This window comes from Macaca mulatta, chromosome 16, assembly GCF_049350105.2.
Source record: "Macaca mulatta isolate MMU2019108-1 chromosome 16, T2T-MMU8v2.0, whole genome shotgun sequence".
NCBI classification, from domain to species: Eukaryota; Metazoa; Chordata; class Mammalia; order Primates; family Cercopithecidae; genus Macaca; species Macaca mulatta.
This window is the reverse complement of record NC_133421.1, coordinates 19,370,734-19,398,167: the sequence shown is the minus strand read 5'-3', so window position 1 is coordinate 19,398,167 and position 27,434 is coordinate 19,370,734. Positions and strand designations below refer to the sequence as shown.

The 27,434-nt window shown below is 57.7% G+C and overlaps 1 protein-coding gene and 1 non-coding gene across 7 annotated transcripts; both read left to right on the top strand.

The window, feature by feature from the left end:
* Positions 1–20: 20 nt before the first annotated feature.
* Positions 21–27,183, top strand: SREBF1 (sterol regulatory element binding transcription factor 1). 6 transcript variants are annotated; one of them, XM_077970471.1, is made up of 20 exons: positions 21–280; positions 18,728–19,159; positions 19,523–19,710; positions 19,795–19,929; positions 20,011–20,232; positions 20,872–20,986; positions 21,332–21,547; positions 21,657–21,700; positions 21,789–21,990; positions 22,109–22,287; positions 22,528–22,789; positions 22,873–23,039; positions 23,250–23,418; positions 23,947–24,055; positions 24,337–24,446; positions 24,532–24,664; positions 24,860–25,025; positions 25,515–25,715; positions 25,807–25,918; positions 26,410–27,183. In XM_077970471.1, exons 1-20 carry the CDS (start codon positions 190–192, stop codon positions 26,637–26,639), a joined length of 3,483 nt encoding a protein of 1,160 aa, XP_077826597.1. In that variant the 5' UTR covers positions 21–189; the 3' UTR covers positions 26,640–27,183. The 6 variants fall into 6 exon arrangements, with proteins under 6 accessions (XP_077826597.1, XP_014974230.1, XP_014974227.1 ...); XM_015118744.3 differs by lacking the exon at positions 21,657–21,700 and adding an exon at positions 14,950–15,039 and having other exon boundaries at positions 21,332–21,552; XM_015118741.3 differs by lacking the exon at positions 21,657–21,700 and having other exon boundaries at positions 19,523–19,704; positions 21,332–21,552.
* MIR33B (microRNA mir-33b) lies at positions 25,354–25,449 on the top strand. Its single transcript, NR_032385.1, has one exon. It is a non-coding gene; the product is annotated as a microRNA mir-33b (primary transcript).
* Positions 27,184–27,434: the final 251 nt, after the last annotated feature.

The window sequence follows — 27,434 nt, the reverse complement described above, 5'->3', positions numbered from 1 at the left end:
AGCCGCAGCAGGGGGAACCCAGTTTCCGTGGAACTTTTCGCGGGCGCCGGGCCGCCTCCGAGGCCAGGGCAGGACACAAACGCGCGGAGCGGCGGCGGCAACTGCGAGCCGGGGCCGCGGCGGCGCTCCCTGGGAAGGACCGTACGAGGCGGCGGGCCCGGCGGGCCTCCCGGAGGAGGCGGCTGCGCCATGGACGAGCCGCCCTTCAGCGAGGCGGCTTTGGAGCAGGCGCTGGGCGGGCCGTGCGATCTGGACGCGGCGCTGCTGACCGACATCGAAGGTGCGTCAGGGCGGGCAGGGCTCGAAGCCGCGCCGGGTGACGCGAGTGGGGGGCGCGCAGGTGCCTCCCTGTCCTTTGTCTCCCCCGCGGGCGCCAGCTCCGTGCTGTGCTCGCGCTGGACTTCCCGGCGTCTCTGAGCTGCGTGCCGTGCGCCTCGGTGTCCCGGGCCTAGCCGAGCCTCCCTGGTTCCCGCCCTAGCGTCTCGGGCCGCGCGCTCGGAGGTGAGGGCTCTTGGGCCGGGCCGGGGTCCCTTGGCGACTCCGGGCCGGGACACGTGCGCCCCTACGCGTCCCAGGCCGGGTGCCGCCCGACCGGTGACTCTTCAGCCCTGTGGTGGCCACGGCTGGAGCTGGGGACCCGGGCGTCGCCGAAGCTCCGCCCCAGCCCCAGCCGTGACGTAATTGCGAGGTTACTCACGGTCATTCCCTCCGGCCCGAGAGTTCAGCTCAGCGTCGGAGCTCTTACGCATGCGCACTGGCGCTGCCTCGCGCCCTTCCCCCGCCTCTGGTGGGGTTCACCAGGTCTGCGACGGGAATCGCCTCCGCACCCATTCACTGACATCCACTGAATGCCAGGCCCCGTCTTAGGCACAGACAGACCTGGGCACCCCCTCTTTCGGGAACACAAAAATCCCCCAGGAAACCAAACGGGTATTTAGTTGCACCTTGGGTGGAGCGAGGCTGGCGGGGAGGGCAGGGCAGGGATGTGGCTACTTTGGGCAGAGCAGTGAAGGACTTCTAGGCTGAGACCTGAGGGTCACCCCCAGGACCAGCAGGGAAAGATGTTTTCCAGGCCACGGCAAGGGAAGGGCAAAGGCCTCGAGGCAGGGCGTAAGTGTGAGGAGTTAGAGGCTTGCAAGGGAGTGAGGTCAGGGAGGAGGAGGACGCGAACCGACTTGGTCGGCCAGGGAAAGGGCGGAGCAGGACAGTGGCACCGGCTTCCATCTTTGGAGAGCCACTCTGGCTGTGATGAGAAGGGGCCAACGGTGGCACCAAGTGCCAATTGGGAGGCCCGTTGCTTCCATTTTGTAGACAGAGCAAAAGGAAGCCCCTAGCAAACTGCCTCCATGGTTTCTGTGCAGGAGTTTTAACAACACTGGCTAAGTTGCACTTGGTTGATGAGGAAACTGAGGCCAAAGTCGCAGGAACAAGATGCCTAGACTCACAGCCTGAATGGACATGTCCATGGAACCCGTGGCCACCCTGGGGTTGGCAAAATAGATACATCTATGCCACCCCCACTCCTGCCCTACTGCAGCCTTGCAGATCACCCAGCTGGTTGCCTGCCCCAGGAGCTTCCCAGCCCTTCCCACTGGGGCTGGGCTAGGGGAGGACCCCAGAGGAGAGGCCCTGATTGTGAGGCTTTTCCAAAACAGCCTCCCCTATCCCTGGCATGAGGGGTTGTCCTTCACTGCCCTCTGGAGTGATGAACCCTGAAATCCCAAGCCCTAGGGAGATCTGGGCTTAACTACCAGTTCCACATCCCTGGGCCCAGTGAGTGTAGTCCAAGAGGCAACGTGACCAAGCCAGGAGGACGTGGGCTTTGGGGTCAGAGGTTGAACCTGGACACTCCTCATTTCCTTTATCATCCTGCTCAAGCCCTCTCACCCTCTGAACCTTAGTTTCCACCTCCAGAAAAATGAGGATGCAAACCCTCCCTTCATGGGCAAGTTGGACAACAGAATCGGGTCTGGGCCACAGGTCTGAAACAGACCTTTCTTACTGACTCATGAATAAAAACACTGCCTCTCCAGACCCAAAGGCCAGGCATGGGCAGCCATGTGGCCCAAGGTCTAGTCTATGAGAGAGTGGGGGCAGCCCCTTCTCACTAGGCAAGCCTCAGCTTTACCCACTTCAGTAGAGGATTTTTCAGTTTTTATTCAAACTTCCTGTTTTTCTTCCCAATTACACATCTTTTTTTCAGTGTAGAAAAATTAGAAAGCACAAGTGAGCAAAAAGAAGAAAATAAAATCTTTAGACCGGGGTGGTGGCTCATGCCTATAATCCCAGCACTTTGGGAAGTCGAGGCAAGAGGATGACTTGTGTGCGGGAGTTTGAGACCAGTCTGGGCAACATGACAAAATCCTGTCTCTACAAAAATAAAAAATTAGCTGGGTGTGGGTGACACGTGCCTATAGTCTCAGCTACTCTGGAGGCTGAAGTGGGAGGATTGCTTGAGCCTGGATTTAGAGGCTGCAGTGAGCTATAACCGTGCCATTGCACTCAGCCTGGGTGACAGAGTGAGATTCTGTCTCAAAAAAAAAAAAAACTTTAAACCTACCACCCAGAGATAAGCTCTGCTAATTATGTGAAAGAGCTTTTCTTCTCTTTTTTTTTCTCTCTCTCTCTCTGTCTGTGTGTGTGTGTGTGTTTGGGGAATGGCTGCACACTCTTCATAGACTTTTTTTTTTTTTTTGGAGACAGGGTCTCACTCTTTTGCCCAGGCTGGAGTGCAGTGGCATGATCTCAGCTCACTGCAACCTCTGCCTCCCAGGTCCAAGAGATTCTCCAGCTCCCAGGTAGCCGGGATTACAGTCGTGTGCCATCACGCCTGGTTAATTTTTGTATTTTTAGTAGAGATGGGGTTTCACCATGTTGGCCAGGCTGGTCTCGAACTCCTGAGCTCAGGTGATCTGCCCACCTTGGCCTCTCAAAAGTGCTGGGATTACAGGAGTAAGCAACCATGCCCGGCCTTCATCAATTTTTTAAAACAACTTTATTGAGATATACTTTATGTATCACAAAATTTATCAATTTTAAGTATATCGTTCAATGATTTTTAGTTAACTTTCTGAGTTGTGTGACCATTACTAGCTGTAGAACATTTTTATCTCACAGTGAGATCCCTCATGCTTGTTTAGTCACTTCCCGTTCCTGCTCCCAGCCCCAGGCAGCTATGGATCTGTTTTTTTGGGGGGGTTTGTTTTTATTTGAGACGGAGTCTCGCTCTTTCACCCAGGCTGGAGTGCAGTGGTGTGATCTCGGCTCACCACAAGCTCCACCTCCCAGATTCAAACAGTTCTCCTGCCTCAGCCTCCCGAGTAGCTGGGACTACAGGTGCCCGCCACCATGCCCAGCTAATTTTTTGTATTTTTAGTAGAGACGGGGTTTCACCATGTTAGCCAGGATGGTCTCAATCTCCTGACCTCGTGATCTGCCCACCTCGGCCTCCCAAAGTGCTGGGGTTACAGGCGTGATCTGCCAGGCCAGATCTGCATTTTTTTTTTTTTTTTTTTTTTTTTTGAGACGGAGTTTCGCTCCTGTTGCCCAGGCTGGAGTGCAATGGCATGATCTCAGCTCACTGCAACGTCCGCCTCCCAGGTTCACACGATTCTCCTGCCTCGGCCTCCCCAGTAGCTGGGATTACAGGCATGCACCACCACGCCTAGTTAATTTTGTATTTTTAGTAGAGACTAGGTTTCTCCATGTTGGTCAGGCTGATCTCGAACTCCCAACCTCAGGTGATCTGCCCGCCTCGGCCTCCCAAAGTGCTGGGATTACAGGCATGAGCCACCGTGCCTGGCCAGGATCTGCATTTTTATAAATTAAAATAGGGTCCATTGGTTCACAGCTGATTGGATTCTGCTTGGTTCCATGTCATCAGCCAGATGACAGTCAGGTTCCTTCATTTACCCACCTGATCCCCTGTCAATGGGCACCTAGGTTGTTTTATCTTTATAAACTGTGCTGCAGTGGACACTGAGGCCAGTCTTTGCCCAGATCTTCACTGTGTTCCTAGGATGAGGTTCTGGGAGGGGAATTGCTGGTCAGAGGTTGAGCCTGCTTTTGAAGCTTCTTCTACCAGGTGTGGAGCTTAGCAGGTTTGATAAGGTCTGAAGATTTGGGGGTGGAAATGCCAGGTCCCTTGAGAGACATGAGGGATAAGAGGGGGCCAGGACAGCCTTGAGTGCCAGAGTGCAGAGCTGGGCTGGATGTGGGGATGGCCGGGGGTCAGAGCAGGGGCACGCTGAGCTTCAGCTCCCTCTGGCTGCTCAGGTGGAGGATTGTAATGTGAACAGAAAACACTAATTGAGTACTTACTGTGCTCCAGACACTGTGTTGATGATCCCACTTAATCCCCTGACAACCCCAAGTAGGTAGACATATGATGAAGATGATGGCCTCGAGGACCAGAGAGGTTAAGTGACTTGCCTGAGATCACACAGCCAGATGATGGCAGAGCCAGGATTCAAACCCAGGCTGTGGGCTCCAGAGCCTAGCTCTTAAGCTCTTAATCACTGGGCTCCTAAGAATGGGGATGAGGCTGGGCGTGGTGGCTCAAGCCTGTAATCCCAGCACTTTGGGAGGCCGAGGTGGGCGGATCACAAGGTCAGGAGATCGAGACCATCCTGGCTAACACGGTGAAACACTGTCTCTACTAAAAATACAAAAAAATTCGCCGGCGAGGTGGCAGGCACCTGTAGTCCCAGCTACTCAGGAGGCTGAGGCAGGAGAATGGCGTGAACCCGAGAGGCGGAGCTTGCAGTGACCTGAGATCCAGCCACTGCACTCCAGCCTGGGCGACAGAGCGAGACTCCATCTCAAAAAAAAAAAAAAAGAATGGGGATGAGGGGTTCAGGGGGGCTGCTCCACATGGGGCTACTCTGGGGGCCTGGAGGTGGGTTACAGAGGGATCAGAGGCTATGTGACTACCTCCCCATCCCAGTCCAGAGCAATGTTTGAGTCATCAGACTGGGAACCAGCCCTGGTGAACCAGCGAAGGGCCTTGGGCCCCATCCGGTCCTGCTGCCTGCCATGGCCAAACTCTTGTGAATGGATTTGGGGATGGAGCGGCCTCCGTGAGTCCTTGCGTCTGTGGGTGAAGGCACTGCCCTGGCTGTAGAGTGCCCCTGGGTTTGAGTCCTGCCTCTGCACCGAGACCTCAGGTGAGCCTGTCTCGTCGTGCACCTCAGAGTACCTTGCGGCAGTCGGGGAAGGATGGATTGGGAGAGTGGCCCTGTACCTGTGTTGGGGATTATTATTAAGCCTGTGGCAGTCTTCACCTCCCTGCTGAGGATTAATTGATCTGATTTTGCACAAGCTTATGAGTGCAGAAGAGGCAGATGGAAACAGAGTTCTGGCCGAGAGCCTGGAAGGGGGCCTCGGGGGTCTCTTTCCTCTGCCTGGACCCCGTCATGTCTGGTCTTTGTCTGTCGGACCCCAGATGTCTGCCAAGCCCGGTCAGAGGCTGCTTCCCAGAAAGCCCTTCTGGGTGTCTCCGTACCCTGAGTAGTCCGTTCTCAGAGTTCTCCCGCCCTGATGTCCCTCCCAGCATGCCCAGCCCAGCCACGACAGGCCGTTGCTTCTAGTCATGTGTCTGGCTGTTTGCTGGGTCCAGGTCAGCCCTAGTAGGGCACACTGGGGGCCCGCTCTCCCACACCATACCTCTCCCCAGGATATTTCACACCCCACTTCTCTCCCTAGTCCCACCAAGCACTGGCACTCCTTAGAAAACACAGCTCTAGACTGGTCACTGCCCCAGCTCACAGCACTGAACTCCCCTGGTCTCCAACCATTCATGGCTCCCCAGTGCTCCGAGATAAAGTTCCCTTGTCTCGGCTGGGTGCGGTGGCTCACACCTGTAATCCCAGCACTTTTGAGAGGCCGAGGCAGTGGATCACGAAGTCAGGAGATCGAGACCATCCTGGCTAGCATGATGAAACCCCGTCTCTACTAAAAATACAAAAAATTAGCCAGGCGTGGTGGTAGGCACCTGTAGTCCCAGCTACTCGGGAGGCTGAGGCAGGAGAATCGTGTGAACCCAGGAGGCGGAGGTTGCAGTGAACTGAGATCACACCACTGCACTCCAGCCTGGGCCACAGAGCAAGACTCTGACTGAAAAAACAAAAACAAAAACAAAAACAGTTCCCTTGTCTCAGTGTCGCATTCAAGACTTGCAAGGATTGCCAAACATGCCCCTCCTGTGATATTGCCCATTTATCCAGAACCCGCACCTCAGGCACAGCCTGCTCTGGTACGGTGCCTCCTCTCCCTCATCCCCATGTTGAGGGCCCCTCAGGGGTGGAGCCTGAGGGAGTCTCTCCTATCAGACATGTTCCCCTTCCCATGCCTCTTGGCATCCAGCTAACCCCAGGGCAGCAGAAAGCCCTCCCAGTGCGACCACGCATTGCTGTGTCTCCTAGGGAAAGTGTCCTGTCCTCTCTGAACTGTGGGGGCCTCCCCTGAAAAGCAGGAGATGGAGGCTATAGGATTTGCTGGCTTTGAGCCCCCAGGGGTTCAGCCCTAATGCATCTGAAGGGACAGGGTTGGAGGGATGGAGAGGAGGGTGCTGGGAGTGGGTCCAAGGAGTCAGTGGGCAGGTGGCTGGGAGTTACCTTCTGCCCAACATTCACCTAGCTGGACACAAACATCCTGAGTGACCCGGTCAGCTCTGGGCAGAAGTCACTGCCAGTAGAGGCCTGGGATCTGGACTTTGCTTGCTGACAAGTGGAGCCGAGGCTGGCCAGAGGAAGTGCCTCTGACCTTGTCTCCTAGCAGCCATGGGCCATGTGGACATGCCCTTTGACCCTGGGCACTGACAGTGTGTGACAGCCTGCACCATGTGCTCCACAGGGGCTGCTGTGTATGTCAGGGGTAAGGTGGGGAGAGCCTTAACTGGCTCAGGGGTGAAAGGACAGGGAGCCATTGAGACTGGCTCCAGGTGTGGGTCCCCTGCTGTGGGAGGTGGGACAGGGATAGGGGTCCATCCCCCTAGGGGGAATTTGTGGCCTACCCCAAACCCTGTTTGAGTTCCTTTCCTAAGTGACTCCCTGTCCCTGCAGCTGTCTCCCAGCAGGCCTTGCCTCTGCATGCTGCCCCTGCCAGGCTCTGGGGTCCCTGTGCTCCCTGCAGCTAGAAGGCTGGGATCAGGGGTCTTCACAAGCAGCCCTACTGTATGACCTTGGACAAGTCCAAGAACCTTCAGGTTCTTTTTTTTTTTTTGAGACGGAGTCTTGCTGTGTCACCCAGGCTGGAGTGCAGTGGCACGATCTCGGCTCACTGCAAGCTCCGTCTCCCAGGTTCATGCCATTCTCTTGCCTCAGCCTCCCGAGTAGCTGGGACTACAGGTGCCCGCCACCAAGCCCGGCTAATTTTTTGTATTTTTAGTAGAGACGGGGTTTCACCGTGTTAGCCAGGATGGTCTCCATCTCCTGACCTCATGATCCGCCCACCTCAGCCTCCCAAAGTGCTAGGATTAGAGACGTGAGCCACCGCGCCTGGCCCAGGTTCTTAACAATGTAAAGGGAACAGTACTAAAACCAGTTTCTTGGAATTGTGGGGATCTGATGAGTGAAGGCTTAAGCAGTGCATGGCACATAGTAGGCCCTAACCAATGCCAGTTAGTGTTGTTATCAGCATTTAGCCAGATGCAGTGGCTCACGCCTATAATCTTATTGACTTTAGAGGCTGAGGTTGGAGGATTGCTTGAGGCCGGAAGTTCAAGACTAGCCTGGGCAACATAGCAAGGCCCTGTCTCTAAAACAAACAAACAAATCACCATTTAGAGCACTTAACCAGTACCTGGCACCCGATAGGTTTAGCTCAACAAATGTTAGCAGCAATTACCCAAGGAGCCTGTGCTGGAAGTTTCTAGGATGTACCAGGCTATGGTTCTAAGTTCTGAGCATCTACCATGTGGTGGTCTGGAGTTGGTGAGAGACAGGATGGGGCTGACTAGGCCAGTGGGGAACCCCCACCCGCCACGGGGAACAAGCACCCTATCCTTGGTTTCCATGGAAGATAATTGATGCTGGGCACAGTGGCTCACGCCTGTAATCCCAGCACTTTGGGAGACTGAGGCAGGAGGATCTCTTGAGTCCAGGAGTTCAAGACCAGCCTGGGCAACATTGTGAGACCCAAACTAAAAAAAATAGCTTGGCATGGTGGAGCGTGCCTGTTGTCCCAGCTACTCAGGAGGCTGAGGCTAAGGCTGGAGGATTGCTTGAGCCCAGGAGGTCGAGGCTGCAGTAAGCCATGATCGTAAGACTGCACTCCAGCCTGGGCAACATAGTGAGGCCCTGTCTCAAAACAAACAAACAAAAAGAACCTGCTGAGGAAGCAGTGCTTCTGGCTGCGGGAGGAGGGGCAGAGTGGCCATCTGGCCACAGATGGTGGTTTCTGTGCAAAACACATCAAGGCGGCCTTGGAAATGTGAGCGAAAGCACCTTCAAAGTTCTAGTCACAGCCTTGGGACTAAGCAAAGCCACCAAAAGTACATAAAAGACAACGACCATCACCCAGTGCCGGTGATGCTAGAAGGAAAGGGAATACATTGTAGGGGAGGTTGTAAAGGGCTTTATCTTTTCCAGACTGAAGCCCGGCAGCTCGAAAATGTCTTGCTGCCTTCATGTGAGCTTTAAAACAAGCTGCAGAGAAACAATCCAAGAGGGAGAAATATATATATATATATATATATATATATATATATATATATATATATATTTTTTTTTTTTTTTTTTTTTTTTTTTTGAGATGGAGTCTGGTTCTGTTGCCAGGCTGGAGTGCAGTGGCATGATCTCGGCTCACTGCAACCTCCGCCTCCTGGGTTCAAGCGATTCTCAGCCTCCCAAGTAGCTGGGACTATAGGCACGTACCACCACACCCAGCTGATTTTTGTATTTTTAGTAGAGGCTGGATTTCACCATGTTGGCCAGGATGGTTTCAATCTCCTGACCTCGTGATCTGCGTGCCTCGGCCTCCCAAAGTGTTGGGATTACTGGTGTGAGCCTGTGTTTTCAGAGACAGGGTCTTGCTCTGTCACCCAGGCTGGAATACCATGGCACAATCACAGGTTGCTGCAATGTTGAACTCCCGGGCTGAAAGGATCCTCCCACTTCAGCCTCCAGAGTAACTGAGACTACAGGCTCATGCCACCATGCCCAGCTATTTTTAAAACTTTTTGTAGAGCTGGGGTCTTGCTATATTGCCCAGGCTGGTCTCCTGAGCTCAAGTGATCTGCCTGCCTCAGCCTCCCAAAGTGCTGTGATTACAGGCATGAGCCACCACGCCAAACCTTAGCACTGCCAATTTTTTTTTTTTTTTTCGAGACAGGGTCTCGCTCTGTCGCCCGGGCTGGAGTGCAGTGGCCAGATCTCAGCTCACTGCAAGCTCCGCCTCCCGGGTTCACGCCATTCTCCTGCCTCAACCTCCCGAGTAGATGGGACTACAGGCGCCCGCCACCTCGCCCGGCTAGTTTTTTGTATTATTATTATTTTTTTATTTATTATTTTTTTTTGTTTTTTTTTTTGAGACGGAGTCTCGCTCTGTCGCCCAGGCTGGAGTGCAGTGGCGCGATCTCGGCTCACTGCAAGCTCCGCCTCCTGGGTTTACGCCATTCTCCTGCCTCAGCCTCCTGAGTAGCTGGGACTACAGGCGCCCGCCACCGCGCCCGGCTAATTTTTTTTTGTATTTTTAGTAGAGACGGGGTTTCACCGTGGTCTCGATCTCCTGACCTTGTGATCCGCCCGCCTCGGCCTCCCAAAGTGCTGGGATTACAGGCGTGAGCCACCGCGCCCGGCCAGTTTTTTGTATTTTTTAGTAGAGATGGGGTTTCACCGTGTTAGCCAGGATGGTCTCGATCTCCTGACCTCGTGATCCACCCGTCTCGGCCTCCCAAAGTGCTGGGATTACAGGCTTAAGCCACCGCGCCCGGCCAAGCACTGCCATTTTGACTGAGAACAGGTGCCCAGCAGCAGGGGCTACTCCCAGAATTGCCACTGCATCAGGCCCATGGATTGTTTTTCAGCTGTAGGTGATAAGTATGTGCCCTGGGCCACCTCTCAGACAAGGTGTCTGAATTGGTGCCGACCAGCATCACATGTAATCGCCATCTCACAGGTTCTGTTGAGGGTGATTCTGCACACCTGTAGTTCTGGGAAGAGCCCAGTGGGGAGGAGGAAGCATGGCTGTGAGGTTTACAGGGTCGGACAGTCATCGTGTTGGGAGCTGGCGTGTGGAGGGGCACAGACGAGGAAAGAATGTGAGGTGGCGTCACAGCAAGTTTTGATGGAGGAACAGGAATTCTCCAGGTGGAAAGGGTCTTCCTGGTGGAGGGAACAGCCTGGCCTCCAATAGCGTGCGGTGTTCAGAAAGCAGGCAGGGAAAAGGAGGCCCAGGGAGATACCAGTTAGGGGATGGGGGCGGAGGCAGACGAGGGTGGAGGAAGCCATGGCTGGAGTTGGCATGGCCTTTGACTGGGGTCCCTGCTGTGGTCAGCCCTGTGCTGGGGGAGGCTGGGGTCACAGCTGGTTCAGGCCCTGCCAGGAGGGGCCCCCAGCTGAGACCCAACCTCTAATTTGGCAGGGGAGGTGGATGGATCTCGGGGTCGGGGGGAGGGTGGGGAGGGTGGTAGTTAGGAAGCCTCCGGGAGGAGGCAGTGCCGGAGCTGAGCCTTAAAGAGCTTCATGTTGTCCTCTCTGTCCTTGCACTCTACACACACTCACTGAACTGCGACAAATGAGGACAGCTGGTCAGGGCAGAGGCAGGCCAGAGTTGGGGCTCGCTGCTGTCCCTGGTAGGCTGGGGCTGAAGGGCAGGCTCTGGGGTCTGCAGAATGGGGTTTGCGTCCCAGATTCTTCACATGGCAGCTGTGGGACTTTGGGCACAAGGGCTCCGTCTGAGCCTTAGTTTCCTCAAGAGGACCTGCGCCCAGGTGCACCTGGGGCTCCAGCCATGGGCGCGTCCCATTCCTGGAAGAGCCGGCACACACTTGTGCCCCTGGGGCACCTGAGCGCACAAAGGGCAGCCTGTGCCCCTGCTGGATACACAACCAGCTGAAAACACGAGAACCGCCGACTTCAGTTAGGAGGATCAAGGAGGTGCCTGGTGGGAGCAGAACAGCAGGCAGGGTGCAGCCCAGCTCCCTGGAGGGATGGTGGGCACCCATCCCCACCCTGCCACCTCCATTAGCAGGCAGAGAGGGTGTGCTCTGGAATCCCACGAGCCACTGTGCCTCGTCCTCCCCCATGGCTGACCCTTCTTCACAGTTGGTGCAGCTTTGTGATCTGCAGTGCAGGGATCAATTTGCAAATACCTGTCCCACCCATTCCCTGGAGAATTGGGGTCCTTGGCTCAGATGACAGACCAACCTGAGTTGGAATCCCAGCTCCTTGGTGGCCATCCTGGCCTCCACCCCCTCACTGCCTCTGCTCCTCCTGTCCTGCCCATGCCCACCTCAGGGCCTTTGCACACACTGTTTCTTCTGCCCTCCCTTCTGGCCCACTCCCTCATTTCATTCAGGCTTCCTTTCAGATGTCACCTCCTAAGGTGGGCTGACCTGACCACCTCATCTACAATGGCCCCAGTGCCTGGCACAGGACTGGCACACAGCAGATATTGTCAGAGAGGTGGATCTGGGTTCTGTGGACAAGGCCGTGGGGGCAGGTGGAGAGCTTCCTCTTCCAGGAGGTTGTTTGGGGTTCAAGGCCTTGTGTGAGTTGTAGGCTTCTGTGCTGGTCAGAGCTGGGCCCTGCAAGCGCATGCTATGAGGCCTGCCCAGGATTTCCCTCGTGGCCTCACAGAATACACTGGCCAGAGTCATTAAAGAGCGCCCGCATCTGCCTTCAGAGAGAGGTTTGAAGGTAGAACTGGGGAGGGATGCCAGGTGGGGGTTCAGGTTTCCTGTTGGGTCCTGATAGAATCAGGGCAGGAGAGGAAGAAGAGGGAAGAGGAGGAACCCAGGTTTGGGAAGGGGGTGGCAGGGCTTCACAAGCCTGGGGAAGGTGAACGAGGGAGCAGATGGGACCACCATGGCCCAGTCTGTGCCTCCTCTTCCTTCCTGTGTTCAGAACGTGTGTGGGAACCAGAAGGGCCTTCTCAGTGTTCGTGTGGAAGCGTGCTTCACCCGTGGGTGGGCCGCAATTTGGGTGCCACAGTGAGCCTCTAGAGACCAGCTCTCCCAGCTTCCAGGGCAGGGACTAGGGGAGGCAAGAGAGGCTCTTCCTTAAATTGTGAACCCAGGGTGCCTCAGCTGCCCTACTCTAGACTGGCCCTGTTAACTCCCCTTAAAAAACAAACAACAACAACAAAAACGAAAAAGTGTCTCAATCAAATGGTAATGGAGCTCCAACGTGAATACTGCAAGTATCAGGCAACTCACGACCTGACTTTCCAGTTCTAAACCATTCTAATTGCTGTAGAGACAACTAACCTTTGTTGAGACTGTTGAGTGATGGATGTTTTACACACTTGCTCTCCCAGAATTCCCACCTGTGGAGACCATAGGTGTGGGAGCTCAGAGAGGAGCAGTGGACTGTCCCCATCACACAGCCAGTGAGGGGCTGAAGAAAGAGCAGGCCCTGGCATGTAGCCCCAGATAGCCCGCTGAGGTGTGTCTCTGAGAGAGGCTGCAGGGCTGGCTCTAGAGTTTCCTTTTTCAGTCTTAACTTGGTGACCAGCTTTCACAGAAATCGGCCAGCAGGCTGGGTGCAGTGGCTCACGCCTGTAATCCCAGCATGTTGGGAGGCCGAGGCGGGAGGATCACCTGAGGTCAGAAGTTCGAGACCATCCTGGCCAACAAGGTGAAACCCTGTGTCTACTAAAAATACAAAAATTACATTTCATTACAGGTGTGGTGGCGCACACCTGTAATCCCAGCTACTCAGGAGGCGGAGGCAGGAGAGTCACTTGAACTCAGGAGGCGGAGGTTGCAGTGAGCTGAGATCGAACCACTGCACTCCAGCCTGGGTGACAGAGCCAGACTCTGTCTCAAAAAGAAAGAAATTGGCCCGCAGATCAGCCCCAGGGGAGACTGAGCCAGGGTTTGGCCAGGCCTTGAGTTTCAGAGGCTGGCCATGGCTCGTGGCACCCAAGCCCTTGGGGCATCTTAGCTTAGTCTGTGCCCTCTGCCCAAGGGCCAACCCTCTGTTCTCAGGTCACGCTCCCTCCTCTTGGAAGGTCCCCCCACCCCCACCAGAGCCTTTAATGACTCTGCTGCCCCTGGGGCTCAGAGAGCAACCGCCCTCTCCCACCCCACTTCCTCAGTGGGATGGGAGGGGGTTAGAGCAGGAAGATGAGACAAATAAAGACACCAATAAGAGGCAGGAGGAATACGTGGTAAAGCCAAGATGGGTAAGGGGAGGGGACAGGCTTCGGGGTGGCCCTGGCCCTGCTGTCTCAGGCTAGTATCTGCTTGTTGGTGCCACCACATTCTGGGCTCAGAAACTGGGGAGTAAAGTAATGAAAGAACCAGGCTGGGAGGCCATGGGGAACTCATGCCTGGAGTTCAGCTCTCAGCATGCTTTTTGGTCGAGGACGCTTCCCTGTCTGAAGTCACTCAGGTCAGAGCCTTTGCCAAGAGCAATGCTGTTTTGTTTTGGGGGTGAGGAAACACCCACAAGCTGAGGGGAGGGTTGGGCCATGCTAGAGAGGCCGTCTGTTGTCCTTGAACCTCCCAAAGCTGGGAAACAAGGGCCTGGACTGGGCGGCCGCGAGCACAGGGTGCGAGAGAGACATGGCTGGGTTTTCTTGCTTAGGGTCCTGAAAAGAGAGCAAGGTTGAGGCCACAGGGACCCCAGCCCCCAACGGACTGCTGAGTCGCTGGGTCTGCCCAGGGTTCAGGCACCCTCCCAGGTTGCAGCCAACTGGGGCGGGGGCCGGGCAGAGGCGCTGGCCTGCAGGTTGGGGCAAAGGCAGGCTTTGCTGGTGGTCTACTTGGCTACAAAATCATCTGACCAGGCTCTGATCATTTGTGTGTGTGTGTGTAACTTTTACCTTTAACAAAAGAGGGCAGACGGGCCCAGGCACCTCCTCAAAAGAGCCCCAGAGCCTGTCACCCCTTCCTTACCCATCTTCTGTCCTAGGGACTGCATCCCTTCCTGGCCTGCCAGGGTCCTATAATGAATAAGGGGGTCGGGATTCACCTAGTGACTGCTGAGTTGTGAGGCTTCGAGGGGGAGGGGCAGACTTCACCCACCGGCAAAGGGACATCGGTGCTGCAGTCAGGAAACTCCTATGTCTGGGCCTCAGTTTCCCCGGAAGTGACCTGTTTTCAGGAGTGGCCTCATCCCAGACCATCAGCCCCGCTGCGGTGAGGGGTGGCCCCTTCCTGGGGCTGCCCTAGAAGGGGGAGGTCCATGCACCCGCCACAGCCACCACTCGGCAGCCCTTGGCCTTAATTAAGCGCTTCTTGCATACTAAGTGCTGCACCCAAATTATCTCCCTTCTACCATTGGACACCAGGGAGATAATGAGTGTCCTGTTTCTGGAGGAGTAAACTGAGGGTTGGAGTGGTTAAGGCTCGCTCAGGGTGCCAGCGAACCAGTGATTTCGAACACAGAGTTCTGGTGTGTTGGGCCAGGACCTCTCTGCTTTGACCCTTTAACGAAGGGGGCGGGAGCTGAGGGCCAGTGACCGCCAGTAACCCCGGCAGACGCTGGCGCCGAGCGGGTTAAAGGCGGACGTCCGCTAGTAACCCCAGCCCCATTCAGCGCCGCGGGGTGAAACCCGAGCCCCCGCCGCCGTGGGGAGGTGGGGCGGGGGCCGGGGCGGGGCCCTAGCGAGGCGGCAGCGCAGCCTCTGATTGGCCGCGCGCGCTCACCCCATGCCCGGCCCGCAGCCCCGAGGGGCGGGGTGGGGCGGGACCTGCAGGCGGGGCGGGGCTGGGGGCGGGGCGGGGCGGGGCGGGCGCACCGCAGCGCTCAACGGCTTCAAAACTCCGCCGCGCCTTGACAGGTGAAGTCGGCGCGGGGAGGGGTAGGGCCAGCCGCCTGGACGCCCCAAGGGCGGGCGCAGATCGCGGAGCCATGGATTGCACGTTCGAAGGTATTTTTGGAGGCTCCCCCCGGCCCCAGCCCTTTATACAATGCCTCCGTCTCCTGCAGGTTCTCCTGGGGTGGGCAGGCATGGGGGCTACGGAACTTGAGCAGGAAAGATCCCCTTCCTGAGGGAGAAGGTGTGACAGTTACTCACTGGGGAAGTGGGGGGCTACCCCCTATCAAATTAGTGCCCCCTGCAACTCAAGGGGAAGGGTTTGCTTAGAGACCCGACAGCAGCATCCCGACCTAAGAGGGTTTGGAGGGAGAGGGTGGCCTTCTCTACATTCCCTGCACCCGCTTTGGGACAGGACCAGGAGGAAGCAGGGAGGAGGGCCCGTTGTCCCTGTCGGCTACAGCGCCTGCCCTGTTCGGCACCCCTGCCTACTGTGGGCATCTTAGACTCTTCAGGCAGACAGTGGGAGCCCTAGATTGTCAAAATTGTCAGTTTTTCTTTCAGGCCTCAGTTTCCCCCATCTATCAAAGAGGCTCACAAGGACTGGGGTAAAGGGGTGGGAAACCCTGCAGTTGAAAGTCCATTATGACTTGATGACTTGTGACCTGGAGCGTCCACAAACCAGGAGAGTTTCTACTTGAGAAGCCAGGGAGACTGGGGCTGCCACCCCATCCTATTCTGCAAACCGCTCTAGGAAATTTCCCCTCCTGCAGTAACTTGCCTGCCTGGGTACCTGTCAGTAGGCGATGCTGGGTGTCCACTCTGTGCCAGCTGCCTGCTAAGCAAAGCCTCGGGCAGCCCTACCAAAAAGGGTTTAATCTTTCTGTTGTACAGATGAGAAAACTGGGGCCAGTGAGAGGAGGCTGTTGGTTCAGGCTCCACTTCAAGCTAGTGGTGGGCAGGGCTGGGAGCTCAGGCTGGGGATCCTGAGAGCACTGGAGGTCACCATGGTCTTACAGAGCATTCTGCACAGTGGGTGCCACCGTGAGTGGGTTAGAGGGCCCTGGGCTGAGCCAGATAGGCTGCCAGGCCCCAGCTGGGGGAGAAGGCCCATGGCCAGGCGGGGCTGAGGTGGGAGTATGTCCCAGTCTGTATGAGAAGGAGTCAGGACAGACAGCACTTGCTTTTACAGAGATGAAATCAAAGCCCTGAGTGGCCAGGCCTGGGTCTTGAGGCTACTTGGCTGCAGGCAAAGCCTGGACTTGAGCCCAGAACTCTATACAGAGACACACTGGTTGGCCATGTGGCCAGCAGCTGGCTTGGCCCTAAGCCTTGGTCTGTTCCACTGAGTAATGGGTTGGTGATAGCAGCCTGGCTCTTGGCTTCTTGGTGGGGCAAGAAAAGGCACAGAGACAACAGATTCAGGATTTTGTAGACCTGGATTTGAACCCCACTGCATGCTCCTGGGCTGCTTGTGGTCCTTCCTGAACCTCAGTGTCTTTTCTTGTCTCCCAGATGAGGTGAGCTAATCTTTTGAGGTAGTCTAGGGTAGTGGCCAGTGGTTGGGGCATTGGAGTCAAGTAGGGTCTGGACTCAGTTGAGTCTCAGACTCTGTAAGAACTTAGGCCAGTAAGTCACCTCTCTACAGCTCAGTTTCTTCATGTGTAGAATGGGGCCAGTGATCACACCGCCCTCTCAGCTGTGGGTGAGGATTAGTGGCCTAGCCTGGCTCCATTAATGTGGGTAGCCCCACAGTGGGCCTGGCTTTTGGCCCAGACCCACCCTTCTGACACGGGCCCCCGCCCTTAGAGTCCTTCCAGCGTGGATGAGGACCCTGCTCTGATCTGGGGTTCTCTTGGGGGACTTCCCTGTCACCATTCTCTTTGGAGATCCTGCGCTGCCCTAGGAAGAGTGGGCCCAGGCTGCACAGTTGGTCCTTGGTCACAGAGGATCCCACCACTTCTTCAGGGCCTCAAGGCAATCCTGCCTCTCTCTCTGCGCCCCTCTTCCCCCTGTGAACTGAGGGGAGGGGAAAATCACCCACTCCTCAGCAGTCTTCAAGTTGCTTTGTCAAGTTCAGTGCCCAGAGGATCCTGCTGGGGGAGCCTTTTAGGATGAGACCAGGAGTATCCCATGGTGGGGTGTAGGGTCCATCGCTCCTGTATGAAGACCCCCTCTGTCCTGTTTCCCACTTGCCCTAAGCTACTCCTCCCTCCCTATCCCCATCTCCGTCCCAAAGACTGGAGCTGCTGGATCTGTGGACGGAGACATGCCCCCGTTTCACACATTGAGAAACAGGCCCCAGTGGGGCCAGGGAAGGCTGCACCTGGGCCTCTGGATTCCTTTTGTTCTGTGTGGGGTGGGGGCTGATGGACTGTGGAGAGGGCAGGAGAGCTGTCTAGAAGGGTTGGTCACCTCATGGGCAAATGCTTGGAAGCTGGTCTGAGTCCACAATGCAGTGTGGACGTGTGTGTGTGTATGTGTGTAGGTGTGTGTGTATATAAGTGTGTGTGTATGAGTGTGCGTGTCTATGAGTGTGTCTATGAGTGTATGTGTGTAGGTGTGTATGTGTGTGTATAAGTGTGTGTATGAGTGTGTATGTGTGTGTATGTGTGTATGAGTGTGTATGTGTATGTGTGTGTGTATGTGTATATGTGTGTATGTGTGTGTGTATGTGTGTATGAGTGTGTGTGTCTGTGTATGAGTGTGTGTATGTGTGTGTATGTCTGTGTGTGTATGAGTGTGTGTATGTGTGTATGTGTGAGTGTGTGTATGAGTGTGTGTGTATGTGTGTGTATGAGTGTGTATGTGTATGAGTGTGTGTGTATGTGTGTGTATGAGTGTGTGTATGAGTGTGTAGGTGTGTATGCGTGTGTGTATGAGTGTGTCTATGAGTGTGTGTATGTAGGTGTGTATGTGTGTATGAGTGTGTGTGAGTGTGTGTATGAGTGTGTGTGTGTGTGTGTGTATGAGTGTGTGTATGAGTGTGTAGGTGTGTATGCGTGTGTGTATGAGTGTGTCTATGAGTGTGTGTATGTAGGTGTGTATGTGTGTATAAGTGTGTGTGAGTGTGTGTATGAGTGTGTGTGTGTGTGTGAGTGTGTGTATGAGTGTATGAGTGTGTGTGTGTGTGTGAGTGTGTGTATGAGTGTGTGTGTGTGTGTGTGTGTGTGTGGACTCAGAGGTGGATGTCTTGAATGCATGCCCCGTGAAGACAGGAGTAAAAGTTTACCACCATCCACATGAAGATACAGGACATTCCCAGCTCCCCAGGAAGTTGCCCGGTTCTAGGCAGGGATTTTTCTTATTCACAGCCAGGAACAGTGCCTGGCATAGTGTGGGCACTCAGCACATGCTCATCGAATGAGTCAATGAGTGAATGAATGTGAGCCTGCTGTTTGCTGTGGACTAAGGATCTTGCCAGATAGTTGAGCAAATACTGGGTGGTGGGAAGAGCTTAGGCTCTGAAGTCTGCAGTCTTGGGCCCGACCCTGGGCTCAGCCCCAGCCTCCCAGCCTAGCTGTGGGGCAAGACTGTGAGGCTTGTGGTGCCCACTTTGTCCAGGTGTTGTGACGCACTCGCAGCAGCAGGCATTGCTCGAGACAGCACAGGTGCTTGCGAAATGGCTGTGTGTCGGGAACACCAGCTCCTGTGGGTGGCTTTCTGTTCTGGTGGCATTGCCCACACACACAGCTGTGTGCCGACAAGGGTTGTGCAAATAGGGTTGTGTTTGGATGTATGCGATACCCTGTTTGGGGGTCAGTCTCTGCCTCGCTCACACATCCTCTTCTCCTTTTCACAGACATGCTCCAGCTTATCAACAACCAAGACAGTGACTTCCCTGGCCTGTTTGACCCGCCCTATGCTGGGAGTGGGGCAGGGGGCACAGACCCTGCCAGCCCCGATACCAGCTCCCCAGGCAGCTTGTCTCCACCTCCTACCACACTGAGCTCCTCTCTTGAAGACTTCCTGAGCGGCCCGAAGGCAGCGCCCTCACCCCTGTCCCCTCCCCAGCCTGCACCCACTCCATTGAAGATGTACCCGTCCGTGCCCACTTTCTCCCCTGGGCCTGGTATCAAGGAAGAGTCAGTGCCATTGAGCATCCTGCAGACCCCCACCCCGCAGCCCCTGCCAGGGGCCCTCCTGCCACAGAGCTTCCCAGCCCCAGCCCCACCGCAGTTCAGCTCCACCCCCGTGTTAGGCTACCCCAGCCCTCCGGGAGGCTTCTCTACAGGTAAGGGGGATGTGTGGTGGGAGGGGACACCTGGGGTGGGACTCCCAGGAGCACAGGAAGAAGCTTCCGCTGTGATGTGAGTAGAGGTCTGTGCAGGCTTTAGAAACTGGGGCTCCACTCTGCGCTTGAGACACCGTGTTACTAGCAGTCCTGGTGTGCTCGTTGCCAGGGTAGGCGCAACCTCAGACTGGAGGCCTGCCTTGAAGCCAGTGCATTTGCATCAGGGCCCAGGCAAGGACTATCCATAGGAAGCCACATGGGGCAATGACTCATCCAAGGCCAGTTGGTGATAGAGACCTGAAGAGCAGGTAGAAAGTGCGAGAGGGCAGTCTGTGCCTGCAGCCCCAGGCTTTATTTCTGCAGGGAGCCCTCCTGGGAGCACCCAGCAGCCGCTGCCTGGCCTGCCACTGGCTTCCCCGCCAGGGGTCCCGCCCGTCTCCTTGCACACCCAGGTCCAGAGTGTGGCCCCCCAGCGGCTACTGACAGTCACAGCTGCCCCCACGGCAGCCCCTGCAACGACCACTGTGACCTCGCAGATCCAGCAGGTCCCGGTGAGAGGTCTGGCCAGGGGTTGGGGAGGGCACGGCCCCTGGCCCAGCCACACAGCTTACGGCCAAGCCCTCTCCCACCCTCAGGTCCTGCTGCAGCCCCACTTCATCAAGGCAGACTCGCTGCTTCTGACAGCCATGAAGACAGACGGAACCACTGTGAAGGCAGCGGGTCTCAGCCCCCTGGTCTCCGGCACCACTGTGCAGACAGGGCCTTTGCCGGTGGGTGATGTGGGCAGGGCATAAGGGAGTGGGGTCTGCACACACACATGCCCACCTGGTAACATGTGCCTGGTCCTGCAGACCCTGGTGAGTGGCGGAACCATCTTGGCAACAGTCCCGCTGGTTGTAGATGCGGACAAGCTACCTATCAACCGGCTGGCGGCTGGCAGCAAGGCCCCGGGCTCAGCTCAGAGCCGTGGAGAGAAGCGCACAGCCCACAACGCCATTGAGAAGCGATACCGCTCCTCCATCAATGACAAAATCATTGAGCTCAAGGATCTGGTGGTGGGCACTGAGGCAAAGGTGTGGAGAGGCCTGCAGGGGCACAGACCGGGGTGTCCCGAGGAAGGAACAGATCAGGGGCAACTGGAAGGAAGAGAGGGAGTGAGACTGAGCCTGGACAAGCAGGGAATTGGGCTTCAGCATCCCCAGGCCTGGCCAGCCTCGTTTATCTAGTTAAACGGGTTTGCAGGCCTCTTCGATAAAGGTGGGGCTGTGCTAGGCATGGGGGATGCAGCAATGAACCAGACAGACAAAAACTGTCCCTCAAAGAGGAGCCCATGTTCTGGTGGGGGAGATGGACAGTAGGCAGGATGCATAAGTGCTCGAGTCCACCACATTTGACTCATTGCAGAGAAAGCAGGAAGAGGGATGGTGAGGGTCCCCTGGTGGTAGCCAGGGAAGGCCCCCCTGAGACGGCGCCAGGCACAGCAGCAGCTAGCCAGACCCTGCTGTTTGCATCTTACATCCTAACCCGATGCTCGGCCTGGGAGGTGGGTGCTACTAGGCGAGGAACATTTCAGGTAGAAGGAACAAGTGCAAAGGTCCTGAGGCAGTAGTGTTGCAAAGCAGCTCCGCAACCCCTTGGTAGGGCCCCCCAACCCCACAACCCCGGACCTCACGGGCCACCTGTGCTTTCCTCCTCCTTTCCACACCGTGCAGCTGAATAAATCTGCTGTCTTGCGCAAGGCCATCGACTACATTCGCTTTCTGCAACACAGCAACCAGAAACTCAAGCAGGAGAACCTAAGTCTGCGCACTGCTGTCCACAAAAGCAGTGAGTCTTGGCTTTATTGAGCTCCAGTTGGGCCTCTCCTCTAGCCTGGCTCTGCCACCCCCGGCCCTGCCCCTGTCCCTAGCCCCACCCTGCCCTTGGTTCTGGCCCACCCTCTGCCCCGCCTACCTCACCCTTGGCTCTAGCCCCGCCTTCAGCTCTAGTCCCTTGGTTACCTCTGGTCCTGAAAGAGCCCTGGTGCCTCCCTTTGGCCCTAACCCAGCCCCATCAAAGCTTCCTGGGCCAGCTTTAGGAGCTACAGCAGTCCCTAGACCCCCAAGGGCCTAAGCTCTCATTGGGGTCACATATGCAACCTTTACTCCTGGCTCTGTTCCTTTTGGTCCACAGAATCTCTGAAGGATCTGGTGTCGGCCTGTGGCAGTGAAGGGAACACAGACGTGCTCATGGAGGGCGTGAAGACTGAGGTGGAGGACACACTGACCCCACCCCCCTCGGATGCCGGCTCGCCCTTCCAGAGCAGCCCCTTGTCCCTTGGCAGCAGGGGCAGTGGCAGTGGTGGCAGTGGCAGTGACTCGGAGCCTGACAGCCCAGTCTTCGAGGACAGCAAGGTTGGGCCCTGCCACGGTGCCCCCTTCCCCACTCCCAGCCATATCCTCTGAACCTCAGGACAGGGTCAGGAAGACCCTAACAGATCCTACCTCCCATTTCATAGACAGAATAACTGAGGCCTGGAGCCATGTGGGGTCCCACAGTAAGGTGGGCAGAACCTTGACCCCCCTTCCCAGCCTCATGGTCTCTGGGGTCCCTCTGGTTCTGCCCTCACCACCCTGTCCACCCCTACCAGGCAAAGCCAGAGCAGCGGCCGTCTCCGCACAGCCGGGGCATGCTGGACCGCTCCCGCCTGGCCCTGTGCACACTCGTCTTCCTCTGCCTGTCCTGCAACCCCTTGGCCTCCTTGCTGGGGGCCCGGGGGCTTCCTGGCCCCTCAGATATCACCAGCGTCTACCACAGCCCTGGGCGCAACGTGCTGGGCACCGAGAGTAGAGGTGGGACTGGCCAGCCCTGGCATCTTTGGGAGGGCGCTCTGGGGGAGCCCCCAGGCTTGTGAACTTGGGGCTCTGGATTTCCTGGGAGCTGTGTCCCCAGCTTTCCCTCTGTCCATAGATGGCCCTGGCTGGGCCCAGTGGCTGCTGCCCCCAGTGGTCTGGCTGCTCAATGGGCTGCTGGTGCTGGTCTCCTTGGTGCTTCTCTTTGTCTACGGTGAGCCAGTCACGCGGCCGCACTCAGGCCCCGCCGTGCACTTCTGGAGGCATCGCAAGCAGGCTGACTTGGACCTGGCCCGGGTAAGGGGTTGCCCCTGGCAGAGTGGGCAGGGCAGGGACCCCAGGCTGGGAGGGTGCTGGGTGTCAACCCTTGTTCCTCTCTCCCTGTGCACACCATGAATCTGTCCCGTCCTCCCTGTGCCTGGCCGTGCATCCGCAGACCCCCCCCGCCCCTCCAGAGCCTGCTGCGGATGGCTCTTCTGAGCTGTGGGGCAGCTGCTCTGACCTCACTTTTCTCACCTGGAAAACCCTCATCCACAGGGGGACTTTGCCCAGGCTGCCCAGCAGCTGTGGCTGGCCCTGCGGGCACTGGGCCGGCCCCTGCCCACCTCCCACCTGGACCTGGCTTGTAGCCTCCTCTGGAACCTCATCCGTCACCTGCTGCAGCGTCTCTGGGTGGGCCGCTGGCTGGCAGGCCGGGCGGGGGGCCTGCAGCGGGACTGTTCTCTGCGGGTGGATGCTCGTGCCAGTGCCCGAGACGCAGCCCTGGTCTACCATAAGCTGCACCAGCTGCACACCATGGGTAGGATGGAGTGTGGGGCGGGCTCCGAGGTGCTCCCTGCTGCCTGTGCTCCACCCACAGCCTCATGCCTGCTTGCCTTCCAGGGAAGTACACAGGCGGGCACCTCACTGCCACCAACCTGGCACTGAGTGCCCTGAACCTGGCAGAGTGTGCAGGGGATGCCGTGTCTGTGGCAACGCTGGCCGAGATCTATGTGGCAGCTGCATTGAGAGTGAAGACCAGTCTCCCACGGACCTTGCATTTTCTGACAGTGAGTGGGTGGCGGGGGGGTGGGGTGGGGTGGGGGGGGTGGGGTGGGGCTGGGGGCTTATCCCTGCAGCTCTCTGCAGAGGCTCGCTGGGTAAGAGTTACACGGGATGTTGCAGTGGTTACCAAGGGGGATCCAGGCCAAGCTAGGGCTCAGCCTGGGGTCTGGCCCCAGCCTGTGTCCACTGTGACAGCCCATTTCCCTCCCCTACAGCGCTTCTTCCTGAGCAGTGCCCGCCAGGCCTGCCTGGCACAGAGTGGGTCTGTGCCTCCTGCCATGCAGTGGCTCTGCCACCCCGTGGGCCACCGTTTCTTCGTGGATGGGGACTGGGCCGTGCTCAGTACCCCACGGGAGACCCTGTACAGCTTGGCTGGTAACCCAGGTGCTCTCTTACCCTTTCCCTGTCCCCTCTCCTGTCCCATGTCCTCATTCCTGTTCTGTCCCTTGTCGCCTGAATCTCTGGCTGTCTCTGGCCACCCCAGTCCTTCTCCCTGCCATGGGTTATTGATGTGGGGGCTGTAGGAAGGGAAAGGCCTGAGTGAGTCTCGGTTCTCACTGGGGCTTTCAGAAGCACATGCAGGGATTGAAGGGCAGGTGGCTGATTGGAGAGGTGACCCCAGGCAGCACCGCTGTGGAGTAAGGAAGCGGAGCCAACAGTGGTGCCTTCTCAAGTCGGTTTTCCTTTGGGAGCAGCGTAGGGCAGGCCTCAGTGTTGTCCTGGCCAACGCTGGTGCTGGCGTAGTTATGTCCACCTGTTTTCCCCTGTCCTTGGCACGGGCTGCACCCAGGGGCATGCCGGCACTTCCCAGTGACCCTGAGTGTGGCCCCAGCCCACCCAGGCAAAAGCCCTTAGCTTGGAGAAAAGGGTGGGGCCCTGCTCCCCACCCCACTCACCTCCTCTTCTCCACAGTGGACCCCCTGGCCCAGGTGACTCAGCTATTCCGGGAACATCTCTTGGAGCGAGCACTGAACTGTGTGACCCAGCCCAACCCCAGCCCTGGGTCAGCTGATGGGGACAAGTAAGTGTCATTGTGCCCTCCTCCACGCAAGGCTCCTCCAGCAGGATTCTGGGAATAGCTCTGTCCTCAACCCTGCGGAGAGGGCCAGAGCTAGGCTACCATGCGTGCCATGCGCCCTTCGTTCCTCTCTGGGTTTCCTCTCCCCACCAGCCTATGGGAGGAGACAGTGGCAGTTTGCAGAGCCAGGGGTCAGGCTGTACTCTAGTGGGCAGGTGGGGAGGGCCAGCACCCTCCTAGGACCCCTGCCATCTGTCCCGACAGCCAACCCTCTCCTGCCACAGGGAATTCTCGGATGCCCTCGGGTACCTGCAGCTGCTGAACAGCTGTTCTGATGCCGCGGGGGCTCCTGCCTGCAGCTTCTCCATCAGTTCCAGCATGGCCACCACCACCGGTGAGCCCCCGGCCCCTGCCCTGGCTCCCTTCTCAGTCCCCGTGCAGCGTGGCTGAGGGTTCAGGGGACCCTCCCTCTTTTGCAGGCATAGACCCAGTGGCCAAGTGGTGGGCCTCTCTGACAGCTGTGGTGATCCACTGGCTGCGGCGGGACGAGGAGGCGGCTGAGCGGCTGTGCCCACTGGTGGAGCACCTGCCCCGGGTGCTGCAGGAGTCTGAGTGAGTGCACGGCAGGTTCCTCCTGCCTGGCCCTGGGCCTCCCTCATCCCCTGGGCACTGTACCTCCACTCAGCCTTTGTGCAGGAGGGGTCACCACCTTTTATCCCCAGGGAACTCGAGCCAGGGCAGTGGGAGGCACTCAGCCAGGGCTTGTGGACTGGTCTGATTGGCACTCTTCTGCCCTGGTCCCAACAGGAGACCCCTGCCCAGGGCGGCTCTGCACTCCTTCAAGGCTGCCCGGGCCCTGCTGGGCTGTGCCAAGGCAGAGTCTGGTCCAGCCAGCCTGACCATCTGTGAGAAGGCCAGTGGGTACCTGCAGGACAGCCTGGCTACCACACCAGCCAGCAGCTCCATTGACAAGGTGAGGGGTGGGGCCAGGGGCCTGGCAGGGCTGGGGGACTCAGCCTTCCATTCCCTGGTCCTTCTCCCCAGGCCCCAGGGACTGCAGAAGACCATGGGGTTAGCCCAAGCAGCACAGGATGAGGGGTCCAGCAGATAGGAGATCCAGCAGTCCTTGCTTTTTGGCTAAGGCTTCTGTCTAGAGGAGAGGGGTTGCCCTTATCTGGCCTCAGTTTCCCCATTCTGGGAGGATGGGGGTGGATGGTGTGGTAGGATCCCTTTGGAGGCCCTGCATCAGGAGGGCTGGACAGCTGCTCCTGGGCCGGTGGCGGGCGTGGGGGCCAAGAGAGGCGGGCGGCCCCGCGGTGCATTGCTGTTGCATTGCACGTGTGTGAGGCGGGTGCAGTGCCTCGGCAGTGCAGCCCGGAGCCGGCCCCTGGCACCGCGGGCCCCCATCCTGCCCCTCCCAGAGTTGGAGCCCTGGTGACCCTGCCCTGCCCGCCACCCCCAGGCCGTGCAGCTGTTCCTGTGTGACCTGCTCCTTGTGGTACGCACCAGCCTGTGGCGGCAGCAGCAGCCCCCGGCCCCTGCCCCAGCAGCCCAGGGCACCAGCAGCGGGCCTCAGGCTTCTGCCCTTGAGCTGCGTGGCTTCCAACGGGACCTGAGCAGCTTGAGGCGGCTGGCACAGAGCTTCCGGCCTGCCATGCGGAGGGTGAGTGCCCAATGGCTCCCTGTCCTCAAGATGGGGAGTCAGGCAGTGGTGGAGAGGGACAGCCCTGAGCCTCCACTCTCCTGGCCCCCAGGTGTTTCTACATGAGGCCACGGCCCGGCTGATGGCGGGGGCCAGCCCCACACGGACACACCAACTCCTCGACCGCAGTCTCAGGCGGCGGGCAGGCCCCGGTGGCAAAGGAGGTGAGGGGCAGCTGCTGACCAGGGATGTGCTGTCTGCTCAGCAGGGAAGGGCGCACATGGGGTGTGATACCAAGGGAGGCTGCGTGTGTGTCAGATGGGACAGACAGGCCTGGCACAGTGGCTCACGCCTAGCACTTTGGGAGGCCCAGTCAGGAGGATAGCTTGAGCCCAGGAGTTGGAGGCCGCAGTGAGCCTGGGTGACAGGGAGAGTCCCTATCTCAAGGAAAAAAACAAAAAAGCATCTTCTTGGTGGTTACCTGATGACAATTCCTTTCACAAGAAATCAGTGGGGCAACTGTCATTTGTGGGATATATGACTACACGTGCGTGACTCAGTCTGTGGACTTTATGTGTGGGCTGAGACTAGGGTGGGGAGAGGGGGACGTGTATACTAGGTATGGGCGGCTGGTGCCTTTGCTTGTGTGTGGGCGGGGCTCCCGGGGGGCGTGGCCAGCCTGAGCCCCATCCCTGACACATCCTTGTGTGCGCAGGCGCGGTGGCGGAGTTGGAGCCGCGGCCCACGAGGCGGGAGCACGCGGAGGCCTTGCTGCTAGCCTCCTGCTACCTGCCCCCTGGCTTCCTGTCGGCGCCCGGGCAGCGCGTGGGCATGCTGGCTGAGGCGGCGCGCACGCTCGAGAAGCTTGGCGATCGCCGGCTGCTGCACGACTGTCAGCAGATGCTCATGCGCCTGGGCGGTGGGACCACTGTCACTTCCAGCTAGAACCCGTATCCCCGGCCTCAGCACCCCTGTCTCTAGCCACTTCTGTCCCGTGCAGCTTCTGTCCTGTGTCGAAGCCCTGAAGGCCGAAGGCAGTGCGAGAGACCCTGGCCTCCACGGTTCACCCGCGGCTGCGCTGTCCCTTCGGGGTGGAAGGCCAGAGGGGCGCAAACCCGACCCTAATACCGGCGGCCATGATGGTGCTGACCTCTGGTGGCCGATCGGGGCACTGCAGGAGCCGAGCTGTTCGGGGCGGGGGGGCCCTCCTTGCTCTGCAGGCACCTTAGTGGCTTTTTTCCTCCTGTTTAGAGGGAAGAGATGGGTACATTTCCCTGCGCTGACGGAAGCCAACTTGGCTTTCCCGGACTGCAAGCGGGGCTCTAGCCCCAGAGGCCTCTCTCTCCCTCGTGGGAAGACGTGTACATAGTGTAGGTCAGCGTGCTCAGCCTCCTGACCTGAGGCTCCCGTGCTACTTTGCCTTTTGCAAACTTTATTTTCATAGATTGAGAAGTTTTGTACAGAGAATTAAAAATGAAATTATTTATAATCTGGGTTTTGTGTCTTCAGCTGATTGATGTGCTGACCAGTGAGCGTGCTTGGGCCCTCCCCCAGCACCTTGGAAAAGGCTTCCCTCCCCTCTCCGGCCATGAGGGACACAACTTAGCTCTTTCCGATGTTAGTAGGGGGAGTGGGGAGGGCTGGCTGTATGGCCTCCAGCTGACCTGTCCCCCTGTTCCCAGGGCACGTTTGGGCTGTCAACCCTTAGGGCCTCGATGGGGTCAGTTGTCCCTTCTCTCC